The sequence below is a fragment of the Trachymyrmex cornetzi genome, unplaced genomic scaffold, assembly GCF_001594075.2.
Source record: "Trachymyrmex cornetzi isolate Tcor2-1 unplaced genomic scaffold, Tcor1.1 scaffold651, whole genome shotgun sequence".
Classification (NCBI taxonomy): domain Eukaryota; kingdom Metazoa; phylum Arthropoda; class Insecta; order Hymenoptera; family Formicidae; genus Trachymyrmex; species Trachymyrmex cornetzi.
In genome coordinates, this window is record NW_017299972.1 from 117,470 (window position 1) to 135,951 (window position 18,482).

The 18,482-nt window shown below is 33.0% G+C and overlaps 5 protein-coding genes across 11 annotated transcripts in view; 4 read left to right on the forward strand and 1 right to left on the reverse strand.

Annotated features, from left to right (window-relative positions):
- The window catches only part of LOC108767140 (NAD-dependent methylenetetrahydrofolate dehydrogenase), a 104,261-nt gene extending 99,198 nt beyond the window's left edge, over positions 1-5,063 (forward strand). For 2 of the 5 annotated variants that reach the window (XM_018516863.1, XM_018516864.1), the window contains 4 exons: positions 2,374-2,798; positions 3,452-3,636; positions 3,713-4,081; positions 4,552-5,063. In XM_018516863.1, coding sequence (XP_018372365.1) covers positions 2,725-2,798; positions 3,452-3,636; positions 3,713-4,081; positions 4,552-4,952 — 1,029 coding nt within the window. In that variant the 5' untranslated portion in view covers positions 2,374-2,724 and the 3' untranslated portion in view covers positions 4,953-5,063. Of the gene's footprint in view, positions 1-2,196; positions 2,799-3,451; positions 3,637-3,712; positions 4,082-4,551 lie in introns of those variants that run through there. The other 3 variants (XM_018516865.1, XM_018516866.1, XM_018516862.1) reach the window with 3 other exon arrangements.
- A 797-nt stretch (positions 5,064-5,860) lies between these two features.
- On the forward strand, positions 5,861-8,226 carry LOC108767139 (glyoxylate reductase/hydroxypyruvate reductase). Its single transcript, XM_018516861.1, has 4 exons — positions 5,861-6,218; positions 6,462-6,782; positions 7,257-7,714; positions 8,022-8,226. The coding sequence occupies exons 1-4, from the start codon at positions 6,022-6,024 to the stop codon at positions 8,156-8,158; spliced, it is 1,113 nt and encodes a 370-aa protein (XP_018372363.1). The 5' UTR covers positions 5,861-6,021; the 3' UTR covers positions 8,159-8,226.
- Positions 8,227-8,424: 198 nt separating this feature from the next.
- Positions 8,425-10,327, reverse strand: LOC108767142 (mitochondrial thiamine pyrophosphate carrier). Its single transcript, XM_018516867.1, has 4 exons — positions 10,109-10,327; positions 9,876-10,028; positions 9,041-9,243; positions 8,425-8,891 (listed from the first exon to the last, which is right to left on the reverse strand). Exons 1-4 carry the CDS (start codon positions 10,229-10,231, stop codon positions 8,441-8,443), a joined length of 930 nt encoding a protein of 309 aa, XP_018372369.1. The 5' UTR covers positions 10,232-10,327; the 3' UTR covers positions 8,425-8,440.
- Positions 10,328-10,609: 282 nt separating this feature from the next.
- LOC108767143 (high choriolytic enzyme 1) lies at positions 10,610-12,883 on the forward strand. Of its 2 annotated transcripts, XM_018516870.1 has the most exons (7): positions 10,610-10,794; positions 11,496-11,596; positions 11,671-11,767; positions 11,872-12,001; positions 12,188-12,384; positions 12,525-12,695; positions 12,837-12,883. In XM_018516870.1, exons 1-7 carry the CDS (start codon positions 10,686-10,688, stop codon positions 12,863-12,865), a joined length of 834 nt encoding a protein of 277 aa, XP_018372372.1. In that variant the 5' UTR covers positions 10,610-10,685; the 3' UTR covers positions 12,866-12,883. The 2 variants fall into 2 exon arrangements, with proteins under 2 accessions (XP_018372372.1, XP_018372370.1); XM_018516868.1 differs by having other exon boundaries at positions 12,525-12,875.
- A 2,551-nt stretch (positions 12,884-15,434) lies between these two features.
- On the forward strand, positions 15,435-17,931 carry LOC108767144 (Protein-L-isoaspartate (D-aspartate) O-methyltransferase). Of its 2 annotated transcripts, none has more exons than XM_018516871.1 (5): positions 15,435-16,028; positions 16,628-16,767; positions 17,005-17,230; positions 17,345-17,430; positions 17,500-17,930. In XM_018516871.1, exons 1-5 carry the CDS (start codon positions 15,968-15,970, stop codon positions 17,674-17,676), a joined length of 690 nt encoding a protein of 229 aa, XP_018372373.1. In that variant the 5' UTR covers positions 15,435-15,967; the 3' UTR covers positions 17,677-17,930. The 2 variants fall into 2 exon arrangements, with proteins under 2 accessions (XP_018372373.1, XP_018372374.1); XM_018516872.1 differs by lacking the exon at positions 15,435-16,028 and adding an exon at positions 16,100-16,234 and having other exon boundaries at positions 17,500-17,931.
- The last annotated feature ends 551 nt before the right edge of the window (positions 17,932-18,482 follow it).

Consider the following 18,482-nt stretch of genomic DNA (forward strand, 5'->3'; position numbering starts at 1 on the left):
TATTATCAATAATATAGTCACTATTATTTAAACCTCACAATTTGCAAAAGAAAATCGTAAGAATTTTATTTTCGCATTTATAGAATTCGTTTTTAGTTGATTTGATACGGAAACAAGCCACAAACCTATGAATTATAAGTTTGTACTTCTTTAATTAGCTAAACAGATCATGATTTTATTAGTATTAATAAAGTGCAATAGTTAGTTTCCGAAAAATAAGGGGGTGTCACTTTAGGAGACCTATGTCAGTATCGGCGACTTTCCTCTATGTTATTATATGTCAAATTTTCCAGACTTGCCTCTTTTATATAAACAAGGAAATAATAAACGTTTTCCGTTTCTTTAATCTGGATTTTGAGCTACGTCAAGTTTCACGATACGCGAGCGTATAATGCTCGGACCAGACTCGGTGTTTAATATTTACTATGCGGGCCACGTTATAATAGTTATGACACGATGGATCGGAGTAATAATACGGCCGGCACGCCGGTACGCTCAGTCATATTTCATGTTCTTAATACAGTTCCAACGTAATATTATATACTTCGTCGCTGAGGCGGGCGTCTCTTTTCCGCGTCCCAAAAGTTACCAATAATTTTACGTAATCGCTTCAGCGCATTATCTCGTTCCACGAGAACGCATTTTCTTAATGCGTGACCTGCAAGTTTGACATTAAACGATTAATAGCTGCCTACGTTTAGCAGAAAAAGCAACTATTGTGTAAAGTTCATTAATGATTAATTTTACCCTCAGTATCTTATTGGATCCAAATGTATAAGCCAATTACATTAAAGAATTTTACAACAGTTGCAAAGCTATTTTTTTTTACTGCACGCAACCAATGTCTTCTAATTCCGGGATAAGAGATATAATATTATAAGCTGATTGTATGTTTGTGAAACTTCGATGTTATTGCATCGAAATATTGTAACATTAATAATTCCGAAAGTCTTGAAAAAATATTTTCAAAGAACAGCAAATAAAAATAAAAAAAAGGAATTTAATTAATAATTATTTTAAATTGGATATGCATGGATACTTCTACCGATTTATCAAAAAAGAACTGTAGTGTAAGCGTGTAAATAAACTTAGCAAAATTAATTTTATAATGAACATGAATTTTATAATATTTAAAATATATAATATTTAAATGTATAATATTACATGCTTATGACAAGATTATCGTTCATATGGAAATTAATTTTGTATATGATATGTAGAATGACAATATTCGTACACAGCTAATACATTTTCAGTGAGAATCAAAGATGAAACGGATTAAAAGTAAATAAATAATTCATTATTTTATTATTTATATATATATCTTCAACTCGATATAATCTGCTAATATACACCGAATCAATGGATTCGTGGAGCCATCTTGTTTGTCATTTGAAATTATTCCCACAAAAATTTGTCCCTCTGCCGATAACATCGACTTATCATTTTCTTCATCCACAGAAATAATTACAAAAAAATACAAATAATATAATATCATTAACAATAATATTATTACGTCGCAAATATGCAAGCTTTGTTTTCTGTCCAGTATTAATAATGAATCATGAATATTGCATTAGAAACCAGAGTTGTGCGTAAAATAATAATAACATCTACATCTATACGTGTGTATAATGTGAACTGTACATATGTTTGACTTGTTATTTATATAAACAATTTATCAGCATCATCGAAGCCTATGCAGTAAATTATGTATGTGTGTACACTAATAAAAGTCAGATATATTAACAATCATATACTATTAGGTGTTAAACTTAATTCCCGTTTTTTGTCTCCAAAATTGATTTGTTTCGAAGGGAAATACCTTAATCAAAGTATTATTAATAAAGTATTATTGATTAGTAATAAAATAGAAAATGGAGGAAATTAGATTAAGGTATTCATTCATCTTTCCTTCGTAACAAATCAATTTTGAAGACGAAAAACGGCAGGAATTAAGTTTAACACCTAATATATTATAATTTACATATTTTATGTTGTTTGTGTATTGTCTATATAAAAAACATTCGTACATTTAACATAAACAATATGTACACATTTTTTAATGTAAACTCTTGAAATTTGAGATATACGGCACAATTCTGTAATAACTATAATTTATATCGACGGTCGAGAAATTCACATCTCATATATCCAACAGTTGTAATAATGTCTGTACTTTTCAATTATTCCCAATCCAACCAAGCTTACTTGAGAACAACGAAAATGTACTTGGAACTAGTCTAGCTTTATTTTATAATATCTTGTCAGTGACGTAACACGCATAACGTTCCGTTCGATGAATTCAATCACGAGCATGGGTTTCACAGACCCGCCGATTGTGGAATCTGACCGGCTCCGATTTTTCCACAGGATCTGCCCTGTAGAAGGTGGAACTGGTTGAACGGGTGCTCCAGCAGGTGTTTAATAGTTCTTGCCTTTCACTCGCGGTCTCGTTCGACAGCCGATCGATTTCACAACTCCCGCAGTGATATCGACCCCCTGCGAACTAGCGGTTATCGCAAACGACGTCAGCTGTTTGTTCGGACGTAGCGTGTTATCGCGTACGCACGAGCCTCCTCGAGTTGTTGTCGGGGATTTCACAAGCCCCCTGCAGCGAGGGATTCCTCGTCGCCTCGCCGGAATCTTTTGGCGGCATGCGGTAGCACATCGACCTCAGATTGGCTCAGATCAGCGTGTGAATTCTACGAAGCAACAGCAACAATGTTCTCCTGGAGGAATGTCTTCTCCGTCGTCTCACAGAAGTTTGGGAGAAAGCTACATTTGTCAAAAGTCCGGTGAGTATGAGACTCTGGTGTTCTTCTGTCAGAGACTCACGTGGACAGTTATTTTAATTTACAAGGCAGAGAGTGTATAATAAATTGTAACACATTCTAATATATATCACTCACTTGTGCTACAACAATGATGTGACTCAAAAACTGTCATTTTCCAATTTCTTACAAAAAAAAGGAATAAAAACATAAAAATGAAAAATGGAACCATAAAAAAAAGAACTATTTTGGAAATAAAAAAAATAATATATTTTAAGGAGCATTTTTTATTTCTACAATCAGTTATTACATCAAAATTACGTTTCAAAATCAATATTACAAAATGTTTAATGATTCAAAACATTCAAACTTATTTTCTGGAAAACTTTGTTTTTTTTTAGTAGTATTATTTTTATAGTATGTAAATGAAGGATACTTGTTGTAACAAATATTAATGTATATGGAATTTATAAATATCAAGCAATAAATATTAAATACATATTAAAAGTAGAAAAATCTAAACAGCAGTCGAAAGGTAGTTCCATTTTTATCTTCAATTTTTACTAATATATTTAATTTTATTAATTTTATGTAGTAATAAAAAAAATGTTAAACATAATATATTTAAGAAAAATTATTTTTCACTATTTTTAAATTATGAATCTTGTTGTTTGCAGACAAGAGGCTGTGATCATAGACGGAACGAAAATAGCAGAACAAATTCAAGAAGAATTAAAGATGGTTATAGATACCTGTACAAATGCTGGAAAGAAAAGGCCAAAGCTGGTCGCGATATTAGTGGGAAATCATCCATCCAGCAAAGCGTACGTTGGTAGAAAAATGAAAGCAGCAAAGTCTATAGGTAATTTTATTTTTATCCTCAAACAGATAGGTTTTGCTTAGGACTCGTATTGCTAATCTTCTTTGTTAATTACCAGGAATTGAGAGTTATACTATTCATTTGGGAGAAAATATAACGCAAACAGAACTTCTTAAGGAAATTGACAGTCTTAACAGAGATCCATCTGTTGATGGTGTTCTGGTACAATTACCGCTACCGAAAAGCATAAATGAGAAAGAAGTATGTCAAGCGATAATTCCAAAAAAGGATGTAGATGGCTTTCACTTGGAAAACCTTGGTAATCTGTCACTGGACAACAACAGTATTGTGCCAGCCACCGCCTTAGCTGTTAAAGAATTAGTGCTTAGAAGCAAAATCGAGACTTTCGGAAAGAATGCCGTAGTTGTGGGTAGATCAAAACATGTCGGACTGCCTATCGCGCTGTTACTTCACGCCGATGGCAAAGGTGATTGACTTACTATCAATTTGACAACAAAAAATATAGTTGTATTAAAGTCGTATCGAGATAACAAATTCCAACGTCACAGACTTTTAAATCGTATCACTACTTGCAACATTATCTAAATTCTCGTGATTGTTTTATTTCGTAATATCAGACTGCTTATATCGAGATATTTAATTTAATTTATTTTCTTTATTTTTGTCAGTTTCGCAGCCTCTTCGTCAATTCATTCTTGTTCTTTAATAAGAAAACTCTCGTAGAGATTAAAGTGTTAACTAGAAGTATCGAACGATCATTATTTGACTTATTAATAATTAAGTCTTTTATACTGATGAAATATTTGATTTTTCATGACTTTCTTAATTTATTTGCTTGGTCCTTTTAATGAATAAGAAATAACATAACTACATAAATTTTGCTAATTTTTTTTATTTTTAATTTTCCAAACTAATTGTACATCTCATTTTCTGCAGGTGAAACGGGTGCGATGGACATGACAACGACAATCTGCCATCGTCACACACCTCACACGGAGCTAGAAAAGTACACGAAGCTGGCAGATTTAATTGTAGTCGCGGCCGGGGTTCCGGGCTTGATTACTAAAGAGATGATAAAACCAGGCGCTTGCATAATTGATGTGGGTATCACCAGAGTGAAGACGGCAGACGGCAAGTATCGTTTGGTGGGAGACGTGGATTACGACGGCGTGAAGGACGTCGCCGGATATATCACTCCAGTTCCCGGCGGCGTAGGTCCCATGACGGTGGCAATGCTGATGAAAAATACAGTCAGGGCTGCTATGAGCAATCAAGAAGACACGAAGCAGTCCGATCATTTAGAAGATAGCGAGGCATTTGTATATCGACACGTATAGATTATTTAATTTAGGAACTCTATTTAGTGTTATTTATAGATGTAATATATTGTCGTATTTTGTAATACACGAATAAAGTATTATTTTTGCAAAGATAATATATTATTAATAAAGCCGTTTATATCTATTAGTCAATCAATGTTAGTAGGCAATAATATTATATTAGTAACTATATTAAAAAGAAAATTGTGTACAAATAAAATTTTTTTTTTTTTACATACACTTTATTAAGTTTTTTGTTACTTTTATGTACTTTATGATTTTTTGCATAAATGTTGTTAACTTTATTAACTCTAATTTCTACGAGATGTGTATATAGCACTAAGATCAGAAATCCTTTAAAATTCAAAATTAGAACGCACATGATACTGGATTAAATCCGAAATTTATAAGCCTGAAAGAAGAAAAAGAAGAATCACATAGCTCAGAAATATAAATCCGCTACTATCCGGCATTTTTTGAATCACAAACTATTCTTTGCTATATAATTTAAATTATACAAGAAAATAAATCATATAAACAAATAAAGGACTCTTAATTTCAAAAATAATAAAACGATAGAAAAGAGAAAATAAAATAATTTGTTTTTAGAGAATAATCAATGAATTATCATTAAATTATCATTTTCTAACATACCAACATAAAGAGCGATAAACAAAAAAATTTTGAAATTAAAGAAAAAATAGAATTTAAGCAATGTTTTTCCTTCTCGGAATAAATAATATTCTAGGCATGTAAATACATAAATGTACAAAATTATAAAAAAAGATTTGGATTTGAAAGAGTTATACTGCACATTTATCTTGACCTACTGTGTTATCTCGGATTGTGCGAAAGCATAAATTCTTTAATCGCAACGGATATACGCACTAATCATTTTTTTCATGCGTGCTCGCCTACTCGCCATATTGCACGCATTTTTTCTATTCGTTTAATTCGTTAGCTATCTCTAGAAAATTTTGAAAATTACAAGTGAAGAATAGAGTGGAGTTAGTGGGGATTAGTTCGTCGACGTATCACGCAACTATTCGTCCAACTCAGGCATGTCGTAGATAAATGCTAATAAATAATGGTATTCGCGAACTCTGTTCGTCTCATCAGGCAAAGCGAGAGAATCCTTCATACAAAGAGAATCGGTTGGACACTCTGTGATTATCCAAGAATCCTTATATCGAATAATTCGAATGCCATCGAAATGAGTAAACCCAAAATCCTAATTACACGGCCAGATATACCCGTTGCAGGCTTAAACTTGCTGCGTAAACGGTGAGACTAATTGCATTTTAAATATTTAAATTATTGTCATTTTTAAAATTTATGTATTGCTTCTTTGTTAATATGACATTGTCTGCTTAATTTCTTTATATTATGTAATTTTATGCCAGCCTAACTTGATGTCATACCAAAGATAAATATGTAACAAGTTCAGTAATATAAATACATATTTCATATACATGTTTATAATTAAATTTAATTTAAGTATCTTTAATACATGTTTGCCATTTATAGATATCATCTTATAATATGGGACAAACCTGAACCAATACCTCGTGTTGAATTAATGGTTAAAATCTATGGAGTAGACGCTGTATTCTGCGTGCTAACGGATAAGATAGATAACGAGGTTCTAGACCATGCAGGCTCGCAGTTGAAAGTTGTGGCATCTATGTCGGTGGGCTTGGATCATATAGACATAAGTAGTTTGCAACAAAGAAACATTAAAATTGGTTATACTCCGAATGTCCTGACTGAGAGCACTGCGGAGCTGATTATAGCTCTTTTATTAGCCACATCAAGAAACGTGGTGCATGCAAACTTAGCAATTTACAAGTATGTATACAAGTATATGGAACATATGGGTTTTGATGATCTTGAGAAATTTTCCTAACTTGTAAATAGTGTAAGATCAATATTACATTTGTCTGTTTTGTTGTATGATAAATTTTCAAATCTGTTAATTGATTATAGGATAGAGAGATCCAAGAACTTCTCTGTCCTGCAGTCAATACATTTGAAAAATTCGTTGTACGACAGAGATGAACAAATGTAATATTAGTCTCATTTAGAATAATTTTATGTTTTATAATCTTATTTTTCACAATTTTCTTCTATTCATGTAGGTTAATTGTTGTGCTGTGTTTATTTTTACGTAGATGAAAAATTTTAAACTTCTAAAACTAATAACAAAAAACTTTAATGGGTTCCATATGTTTCTTTAACATCAGAAAAAGTATTGTTACGGATTAAAGATGTATCATAAAATACCACAATACTTGAAACTGAATATTATTATGTTTATTACAGAGGTGAATGGACATCCTGGTCGCCTGTATGGATGTGTGGCACAGGGCTGGCAGGGAAAGTCGTAGGAATTGTCGGTTTAGGTAGAATTGGTTTCAGAGTCGCTGAGATACTTAAGAGTTTCAACGTTGCCAAGATATTGTATTTTAACAGAACTGTCAAAGAAGAAGCATCTAAGTTTGATGGTGAAAAAGTTGATTTTCCCACGTTACTCCAGAATAGTGACTTTGTCATAGTAACTGTGGCATTGACACCACAAACTAGATATATGTTTAATTCTTGGGCTTTCAATCAAATGAAGAAGACAGCTATATTCGTGAACGGTAGCCGCGGGGATGTAGTAGATCAACAAGCGCTGATTGATGCTTTACAAAATAAGACAATTGCAGCAGCTGGTGTAGATGTTACAACACCAGAACCGTTACCAATAAATCATGAACTTTTAAAGCTAGACAATTGTGGTACGTATATCAATGCAGAGAGATGTGATAAAAAGACGAAAATATGACTGTTCCTGTGACACTTGAAGTAAATAACTTTTTTCGCAATTATTTGTATCAGATTACATGTTTTTATAATATTTTGATACAAAATATTTAACTCCTTAATATGCTATTTTCTCTGTTGTTATTGACAAATATCTTAATAATTAAAAATATATTGTAGGTTTTTCAATCATCGATTATTCACTTATTTACCTTATCAGATTCTATATAGGATATACGATAAATATACGATAAATATCAATCTATATTTGTGTTCTTTTAGTGGTTCTACCTCATATCGGAAGCGCGACCATAGAAGCTAGAAATGAAATGGCTTGTATCACAGCGAAAAATATTATAGCTGTTCTCGAAGGAAATCCCGAAAAAATGCCTGCAGAATATGGAAAAGTAAATTTGTAACACTTACATGATGTATATAATGAGAAATTTCTAATAATCATAATTGTGATATATTTATTCCTCAGTAACGAAGGTAAACCTGTGTAATTTAGTTTTGCAATGATTTATATATGTACATAATACAAAATTTATAGCTTATTTAAGAATATACTGTATAATTATATCAATTAAAAATCAGTCTTTCAAAGTATAAATAAATATTTTCAAATAACATTTATAAGTAATTATTACATATACATTCTATTCATACATTATTATTTGTTCTCTTTATTTGAATTTCTATTACCGCAACATCTTTAATAGTAATAAAACCTGTTCATATGTAGTAAAATGCAAAGCCGTAGTAATAGCGGCTTTTATTTGACTCGGCATTAAACCTTTGAATAGACCTTGCACACCCTCTTCTTTTACCGTCACTTTCAAGCAGTCCAATAATCCGTTGCATTGGAAAAATTTACCGAATCCTTTACGACCGTGCTGGAAACCTTGTATCTGCAATCTCTTTTTAGCGAGATCGAAAGGGTACACAATCGTTTTCGCTATGAGTCCAGCGGCACTACCAGATAACATAGAGTTATAGAAAGTAGTATCGGTGTCGGAGGTGTATCTCTTATAGAGACCCTTGAAGAATTCATAGAATGTAAATTGCAGGCCAGTGTGAGGAGCAATTTGCAATAAAGTCGGTAACAAACCGAAAAAGAAGACCCTCGGGGATTCTTGTCGAAGAATTGAACTGGGAAAAGAGATAAAACAGACATGTCATTCAAATGTAAAAATGTTTTTATAAAGCTAATTTTGTATGCTAGTCAGTAAAACACTGACAATGAATTAAGATCATCAGCAGTACTAATTAATTGAAAGAGTAAATTTTTTGTAACTTGCCTGCAAGAATGTAATATTCCGTTGTATACCCGATGATTACTCGATTGAGCTACTAATCTAGTTCTCATAGTGTCAAAAGGAAACGAAACGATTGTCCCCACACAGCTAGCACTAGCACCGGCGACAAAATGCGTCGTGTGCTGCCATTCCTCAATTTGTGGAACTCGTTGCAGCATTTTCAGGAACACATTATAGGAATAAAACTGTACATACAAACGATGTATGATTAAAAACAGAATATATAAAACTTGAAATTATGGCTGCCAAGTTTTCGACCTATATATAATTTTACAACAATCTTTGTCAATCTGTTTTCAGTTTATATTGTAACTGTATATTGTAAATTAATAAAATTCTTATTATTCACTGACGAAGCTACGTTCACCAGAGATAGAATAGTTAAGGGGTAACGCCACTCTAGTGCTCGAAAAAAAAGACGTGTTTTTGATAATTTTTTAAGGAGATGGGAAATCTGTTTATAGGAGTTTATTATACATGTTCTGAAGTAAATAAAAAAATTTTTTCATTAACATTTTTTTATTTACTTCAGAACACTTCGAAGATAAGTAGGGTTATTAAAATACAAAAATGGCTATAACTTTAACAAGGATATAATGGCTATAAATTTAAAATAGATAAACTTTTTTCATTGTGTTCCCTATCCATTCCTGAAGTTCCACTTGTTATGATCTGTATACTAAATCTTTATTTGTAAAGATTCTTTATCTTAGCAATACACAATGACATTTCTGTCTACTGGAAACTGTTGGCAGCCCTATACATAAATTTAATACATTAGCTGCGACTAAATGATTGAATAAATTTTATTTGATACCTGACCCATTCCATAGGTAATTGAAATTAATTGTGCAGGTACGTGACCCTTCCATAAGGCGGTAGGTCCTTCTTCTCTTAAAATTAACAGAACAGCTTGTGATATAGACTTATATTTGCTAACATGACACCTTGAAATTGGTTCAACCTGCAACTGTAATACAAAAGCATTTATTAATTGCAGGACTGTAGAAAGATACATTAAAATATATCTTACTATGTAAACTGATTTACTTGGAATCTAATTTTTATGACATCCAAAGGTTGACATAGTAATCTCGTTATGAATCCACTGGCAGCACCTGCAACTGCATGATCTGAGAATAACTCAGTTGTTTTTTGTACTGAAAAGCCCATAGTCTGATGGATATTTGTTCAATTAGCATGGAATACAAAATCGTGTAGTTTGTACCGAAGATTAATTTCGTATAAACTTTTTGTATAGATTATATATACGTGTATACACATTTGATAAATTAAAAATCAACGGAATGAAAGAGAGAATCAGTACACCGGTACATATAAGTGACTGTCACGCTCATGGTATTAACATGGTGTATTTAAAGATTTTTAAGAATGTAAATAAAATTTTTACACCACGATTGTTATGAACTCGAAAATGAAGCAACCGGTAAACTCACATTTCCACCGGTCAGCTGTTGCGCCAACCTACTCTAACATTACCTATCCTCAACTACTTTTTAAAAAAAAACCGCGCAAGCCATAGTAGGATCGCGAAAACCTTATCTCGTAGGAATTTCCAGTTGTAAAAGTGTACGATACAAAAACCAAGGAGGAATCAATCACGAGGATGAAATCGTTTATGTGCTTGTTTTGCGTAGCGATCATCGGTTTTGGAATTGCATTGCCGATAAACGAAACTTCTGTCAAAACGATACATCCTATTGTTTCAAACATAGGTAAATGAGAATGCATTATACAGAACGTTTGAGATGAATATATTTTTACAATGCAGATTAACTCTAATCTTGGTTTAATTTACTTCTTTTCTAACTTTTACTCTGGTGAAAATTTTTTTTCAGAATTTTTCATATCTTTGAGAATTTTATGTAAATTCTAAATTTTTTAGAATTTCTGAAATTAAAAAAAATTTTTTTTGTTAGTTTTTATATAAATTATTCGGCAAAGATGTAGATTTTTTAGAATTCTTCATGTATATATGAAATGAATGTACTTTAAATCATCTGTGACTTCTGAAATATTTTAAGATTTCTCATTCTATATATATAATTTCTGATTAAATTTTATTAATCTCTAAAAATTTAAGATTGTTTTCAGACATTCTAGAATGAGAAATCTAAGAATATTTCAGAAATCACATGTATCAAAAATTCCAAAAAAAGATAGAGACTTTCTCAATATTTCTGAAGTGTTCCAATTCGTATAAAAATCCTAAGAAAAATTTTCGTCGGGATAAATCTACGAAAAGATGAAAAGTAAGTTAAATCAAAATTAATTAATATGAATTTATATTGATAAAAATACTAATATATAAGAGTATTAAACTTATTTATTTTATTTCAAAATATCGATGCAATGAAATTGCACGCATTGTGTTAAAATAACAAAATGCAAATTACAGAATAAAAATCCTTTACAGTTAGAACATCGAATAAAGACTTATTACAGCTCTATGAATCGTCGCAAGATGCAGAAGTCCGTCCCGGTTTGTTCGAAGGAGATATAGCCATGACCAGTGAGGTACACCCTCTTCGTATCACTCTTTTTTCATTTTATATCTCTTATAAAACGTGTTTCATATCATTTCCACACAGTATTTCGATTACTGGCGCATCGGTTTACGCTGGGATGTTTTTCCGGACAAACTGTGGGAAAATAGGACAGTTCCTTATGTAATTAGTACTTTGTACGGTATGTTTAGAATAAAATTTTATGTTGTATTCTCCTTAATATACTTGAAACTAATAGAGAATAGAAATAAGAATTAAAAAAAATAATGTATATGATCGTTTCAGATATAGTGGATTACATGAAAATATACAAAGCCATCACATATATAAATTATATGACATGCATAAAATTTGTTCCATGGGATACTAAAGCCAAAGACTTCTTACTGATTTGGCCGATAATATACCCTAAGGGGTGAATATTTTTATATTATAAAAAGAGCGCAGATGAAGCATTGAAAAGAGATGATTAATCTGTTCTTTCTACATCGTGAAATTAATCCACAATTTTAAGAATATTTTTATATTATAAAAAACGCAGATGAAGCATTGAAAAGAGATGATTAATCTGTTCTTTCTACATCGTGAAATTAATCCACAGGTGCTGGTCATTCGTGGGGAAATTCGGTGGAGCTCAGATACTCTCCTTGGAACCACCGGACGAAAAGGGACCAAACTGCTTGGAAAACGAGGGAAGAGCGATACACGAGTTAATGCACGCTCTCGGAATCTTTCACGAGCACAGTCGCGCCGATAGAGACATGTATATAGATATACACTACGACAATATTATCCCTGGTAAATCAATATTTTAAAAATTGTACAATCATAATACAAATCAATATAATTATATTGCATACAAAAATTACATAATTATATATTTTATATATTATGTGAAGATAACGTATGTATTTTTTTATCCATCTTTTTCGTTATAGAATTTCGCTCAAATTTCAATAAGCAATCGCCGGAGAACGCGACATATAGTTACGAGTATGGATACGACAGTATAATGCATTACGGAAGCCATTTCTTCAGCATAGATCCTACAAAACCGACTCTAACTCCGAAAACACCTGGCGTGACGATCGGCCAACGAAAAGCGATGAGTAAGATAGATTGTTTAAAACTGAACGATCTCTACGGATGTTTGGATAAACCGGAACAAGCGCGAATATATTATAATATTTGCAAAACGTTAGGATTATAAATATCAACTAAAATTAATTTATAGATATATTCTTTTCGAGGTGGTAAAAGACTATACTTGCATAGATGAAGAAATACGAATCAAGACACACAATCTGCTTTATAATTTATATTATAAAATTTATAAAACTTTTAACATAAAAACATACTTTATGTATAATATATGATGTACATATATCTCTCTAATATTTTATATAATTTATATTAGAAAATTATATAAAAAAAATTTTTAATCCAATACGTCAATGTTTTCTCATGCTCAAATTTATCTGCAACTTGAATAAATTCATGTTTTATCATCAGTTCGCCACTGCATGAACGATATTGTGGAAAGTGCCAAGTATTCAACCATCCTTATCCACAGGTTCCTCTCATCTTATTTTCCAATATATTCTGTAATTTCAAATTTATACATAATTAGAATTTGGTTTTAAAATGTTTGCAATTGTGAAAATAATAATTTAAACTATCAGTTCTTCTTAGAGGTATAAGGGTGTGTATAATCACAGTAATATCATATACCTATATCATCATATAAAAATCTTTAATATATTCGTTAGTTTTTATTAATTATGAAAACTTACTTTTAACTGTCATTTGCAACATTTTCTTTGCGCAAATATTATATTTGCATTAAATGTTGTCTGCATCATTGATCTTTCAGCTTTTCAGGTCAGTGTTAAATTTCCAAGCTTTCACATTTTTTCTTAAGTTGGAAAATATCCAAAAATTATGAATAAAATCTGGGCCATATATTGAATGGTCCGACTATGCACCAGCATTGCATAGCTTTTATCCACCAATGTAAAGCTTGGCATTATTTTGTAGAAGAGATACCACTCTTTGTTTTAGATTCTCTTATTGCTTATCGTTTGCTTCAGAGGAATATATAAAGCATTGATGTGTAATATTCTTTATTGAGAATTTGTCCTCGAAATCCTACAAAATCAAGAATAATTAGATTATGTGCGTCCGTAAACTTACAAAAGTATGCATTAGCATACTTTTCTAAGGATTAAATGTCGGAAACTTAGAGAAACGGCTCCAGACAGTATCGTGTGGATTCCGAAGGCAAGTTCCCTCTTTCTTTACCTCCCACAAGCATTCATGCTCCAGCGATATACGAACTGGAGGCATGCCAAAATGAGAGGACACCAAATCGCCACGTTGATAGAAAAATGACACAAGTAAAAAACTTTTTTTGTATTACAGAATTGCAATATAGAATTGCAGTGTTTGATTTTAAAAATTTATGACATAATTTTTGAGAATATGTAATATATAATTGAAAACATGACACGGAGAGAAAGTGAAGTTACGCTTATTCATTATCTTGATTAAAACATTCTAATCCAGAATTTAAAAAATGCTCTACAAAAAGTTACTAATTATGAGATGTGTTATTTTTCTATCACCGCAGCGAAATATCATATAATTACACAAAATAGAAAACTTTTAAGAATAATAATTTTTAAAGATAAATAACCGTTCTTCGTTCGAGATTGCAATATGTTTGTTATTTTTAGAGTAGATTCGTTCTAACCGCGTGCTAAATTAAGCCACGTGGCGACCGTGAATCCCAAAAGAAAACGGTTAGAAACACGATTCATGGAACGCGAATTTGGGTAGAATATTTACGAATATTTCCGCACAAGGAATAACCGGTCAACCATGTGAAAATTTCAAAACTATAAATAAATAGAAATAAATGCATTGTAATAAGGTTACGAAAAACTAAGAGGAGATATCTTACCCGAGCAGCTGCCAGCGATGAAAAGAACGAATGGAAAGGAACGAACGCCAACTATCATTAAAAGAAAACGAAGTGTGTCTGAAAGTAGGGAACTTCCGGTATTGAAGGTGCCTTCTCATGTTGACGCTCGACGACCATCTTTAACGGCTTAACAGGTCACGTGATCAAAATTGACGCTTGATATTCGTCAATTTTTGTCACGTGACTTGTTTGACGCTAAAAATGAGCGTCGAACATCAGCATGAAAAAACACCTTTACATTACAAAACATCCTCTCCGAAGGGTGGCACCCAGTTGGACAAGGCTCAATTGGACACGAGCCACTCACAGCGCTTGAAGGCCCGTCTACAATACACGGAGTAAGAAGTAAGAGTAAGAAATTGACCAATCACAATCTAAAGGCCCGTCTACAATACACGGAGTAAGAAGTAAGAGTAAGAAGTTGACCAATCACAGTCGATTATTCTTCTCACATTCGACTGTGATTGGTCAATTTCTTACTCTTACTTCTTACTCCGTGTATTGTAGACAAAAGCTTTAAACTATGTCAAACAAGATAAGACGTGTAGGATAATGTGAGATAGAATGTATAGGATAAAATGAAATAGAAATATGTCGCTAGTACTATAAATGGCTGCCAAGTCACGCAATTGGTCAGATAGCAACAGCGAATTAGAATGCATAACACCGGTTGCGCCTCTCTGATAAATCTAGAGGTGCGTTCCGTATCGCGCATGATGCGCATGATGCATCCATTGTCCTTGTTTAACATTTGGTAAGCAACAAGGATAAATGATGCATTATGCGCATCATGCGAGAAACGGAACGCACCCTAGGACTCTAATCCGCGGCAGCTGACGGTCCCTCTCCTCTCCGTCTATTTTTAAAAGCGCAATACGTGCCAGCGTGACGTTTCGCGCGCGAACGCACGCGAACGTTCTCCAACGCTGAGACAAATGTCGCGAGCGGGCGAACGCAGGTGAACAATATTACTCAACAAATCGCGCGTATCTTGCTAATTCGGTGCGTGTCGATCTCTAGTTCGAATCGTGATTCCGATCATCGCCGGCGTTCGACAGAGAATAAACAGGGCAACGACGTAAAATCGGAGCGCGAGATGTAAAATCGCAGTTGTTTGAAAGGAGCGAGAGGAGTCGTTGATCGAGCCGTTTCCCGATAATATTCGGCGGGTCGAAGACGTCGTCCGGGACTCGCCGACTGCCGAGTGGAATTCTCTCGCGACCACCGGAAGCGACAGGTTGTCGGTGTCCGCGCCGCGCGCGCATCTACGACTCTCCGTTCGTTTGTTTTCGTTTCGACGCACCGGCCACCACGTATCTCCCCAAGATTCGGTCTCGCGTCGTCGAGTGCCTTTGCGCGACGTTCGCGATCCTGTCGCCCACCGCGTTCACCCACGACATGGCTTCGTACGGGCGATATTGTGGCAGAAACAATCAGGAGCTCGTGCAACATCTGCGGCGTAAGTGTCCACGCGTGGTTATGCAATGTTGTGTCATCGAGGTCCCCCCTCTCCCCCCTTCGATCGCTGCGTGCCTGGCGTCTAGCTCGTTGACGTCGAGATTAGACTTAGAATTGCAACGCAGTTTATGCAATATTTGTAATCTAATCGAGTTCGAGCCACAAAATAAAAAATGGCCAATCATTGCTTTTGCGTTTGACTTTGGAGTAATTTAGTTAAAAAAATAGACACATTTATATATGTATGTATGTGTGTGTATGTGTACAAAATAATTTCAAAAATTAATAGAGAATATAATTTTATTATATTTTTGCATTTTTATTTATGTTATTCAAAAGAAATAATAGATATATTGCATGATAAATTATTTCAGAATGATCAAGTTTGATAATATTTGATGTAATGAGTTATTTTGTGGAGGAAATTTGGAGCAGTTTAATTTGAAAAACACATACACATGTTTATGCACATATACATGTCTCTATATACAAAATTATTTAAGAAATTAATGAAGAGAATATAATCAAGTCAATTTTATTATATTTTTTACATTCTTATTTATGTCATTCAGCAGAATATGTTTGGGAAAATCATTTTAGGGTCCAGGGTAATCAAATCTGACAGAGTATATGAAGTAATGAGTTCTGTGGACAGAGGAAAATACACTCATCCCGCCAATGCCTACATAGACGTACCACAAGGAATCGGTTATGGCGTTACCATCAGCGCTCCTCACATGGTATAATACAATGTATTCTTTCCTTTGTGTACTTTATATTCTGTCTTTTGTAAAACTGTCAATATCATGTAATGTCTACAAATTAATACTCGGTTTCCATTATGAGATAAAAGATCACTTGCAAGAGAGTTATGTTTAAAAGTAGAGCATTTTAGTAGTAAATAAATAAATTTGCCCACTGACAAAAAAACACTGAAAAGGAAATTACAAGTTGGAAGACAAACGGAAATTCTTTAGCACGCGTATGCCCTGGAATTGCTTGAAGAAAAGCTGCGTAATGGCACAAGGGCACTGGACGTTGGTTCTGGATCCGGATACTTGACAGCATGCATGGCTCTTATGATGGGACCACAGGGAGTGGCCGTTGGAATCGATCATATTCCAGAGCTTCGAGCATTGGCAGAAGAGAATATTCGGCACGACCACCCAGAACTGTTGACCGATGGACGCGTAGAATTAGTTGGTAAGTAAAAATCTACTTTTAAATAATACGTAACGCATGCTGTTTGGCATGTCACAAACTGTTCTCCATGTGATGAAATTATTCGATTCATTCTTCATGATTGCACTTGTTTAGTTGGTGATGGAAGATTGGGATATCCAAATCGCGGACCATACGATGCTATTCATGTGGGAGCGGCCGCCAAAGAAATGCCGCAATCGGTAAAAAAAATCTTCGAAATTATTGTCAGATATGTTGGAACAAACACTACAATATTTTCCATCTTATAGTTGATAGATCAATTGGCACCTGGTGGACGTTTAATAGTACCTATGGGTCCAGAAAATTCGGATCAAACCTTAGTGCAGATCGACAAGACTCTGGATGGCAAAATCAAGCAGCGATCCCTTATAAGCGTGGTGTTTGTTCCTCTCACTGACAAGGAACGACAGTATCGTCGATCATGAGGCACGTGCCTGCTCCAATAAGTGAGCGCTATTTTATTTATGTTTGTGATTATGTTTATTACTTCGTTATTTTGAAATCTCATGCGAAACAGCTCTATTCGCGTAAAAAAATATTTATATATAAAATTATTTAAATTATATCACAATCTGTAAGCACTATACTGACACATTTTTGCACAGCATAATTGTTATGAATCATTTAAATTAATTGAAGCTTAATCAAAATCTAGTTATGAGAATAATTATATTAGAATATTTCAGTTTCAGTATATTCGAGATTGTGATCGTAACAGCTTCTTTTGTTTCATAAGAAAACACATTAGTGTTGCAATTTCTATTATTTAAAAAGGATTTGATTTTGTATCTAAAAATTATAATGTATTCCAGCTTATAAACTGTATGAATACACAGAAAGAAAGAAAAAAAAATAAATTTAAATTAAATGCCTATTTAAATAGTGAATTTGTCACTTGCTATTGCTTAAAACTTTGATTGACAAAAAATAATAACAATATCTCTAAGTCATAACTTATTATTTATCGTAATAATTTTATTATAATAGATTTTTAAGATTTTATTTCATGGGCAGACAGAGAACTATGTGAATATCATTAAGCATTTTATTTATTAACATAAAATTAATCATATTTGTACGTATAACGAGACTATTATTATATCTAATACTTATTAATATCTCTTTCATTTGTCGCATCAATTACTGTACTTCTTTTTAAACTGCAGATACTATGTTTAAATGTACATAATTTCTTCAATATAATCTACAATGATAGAGTTTCAAACATTTT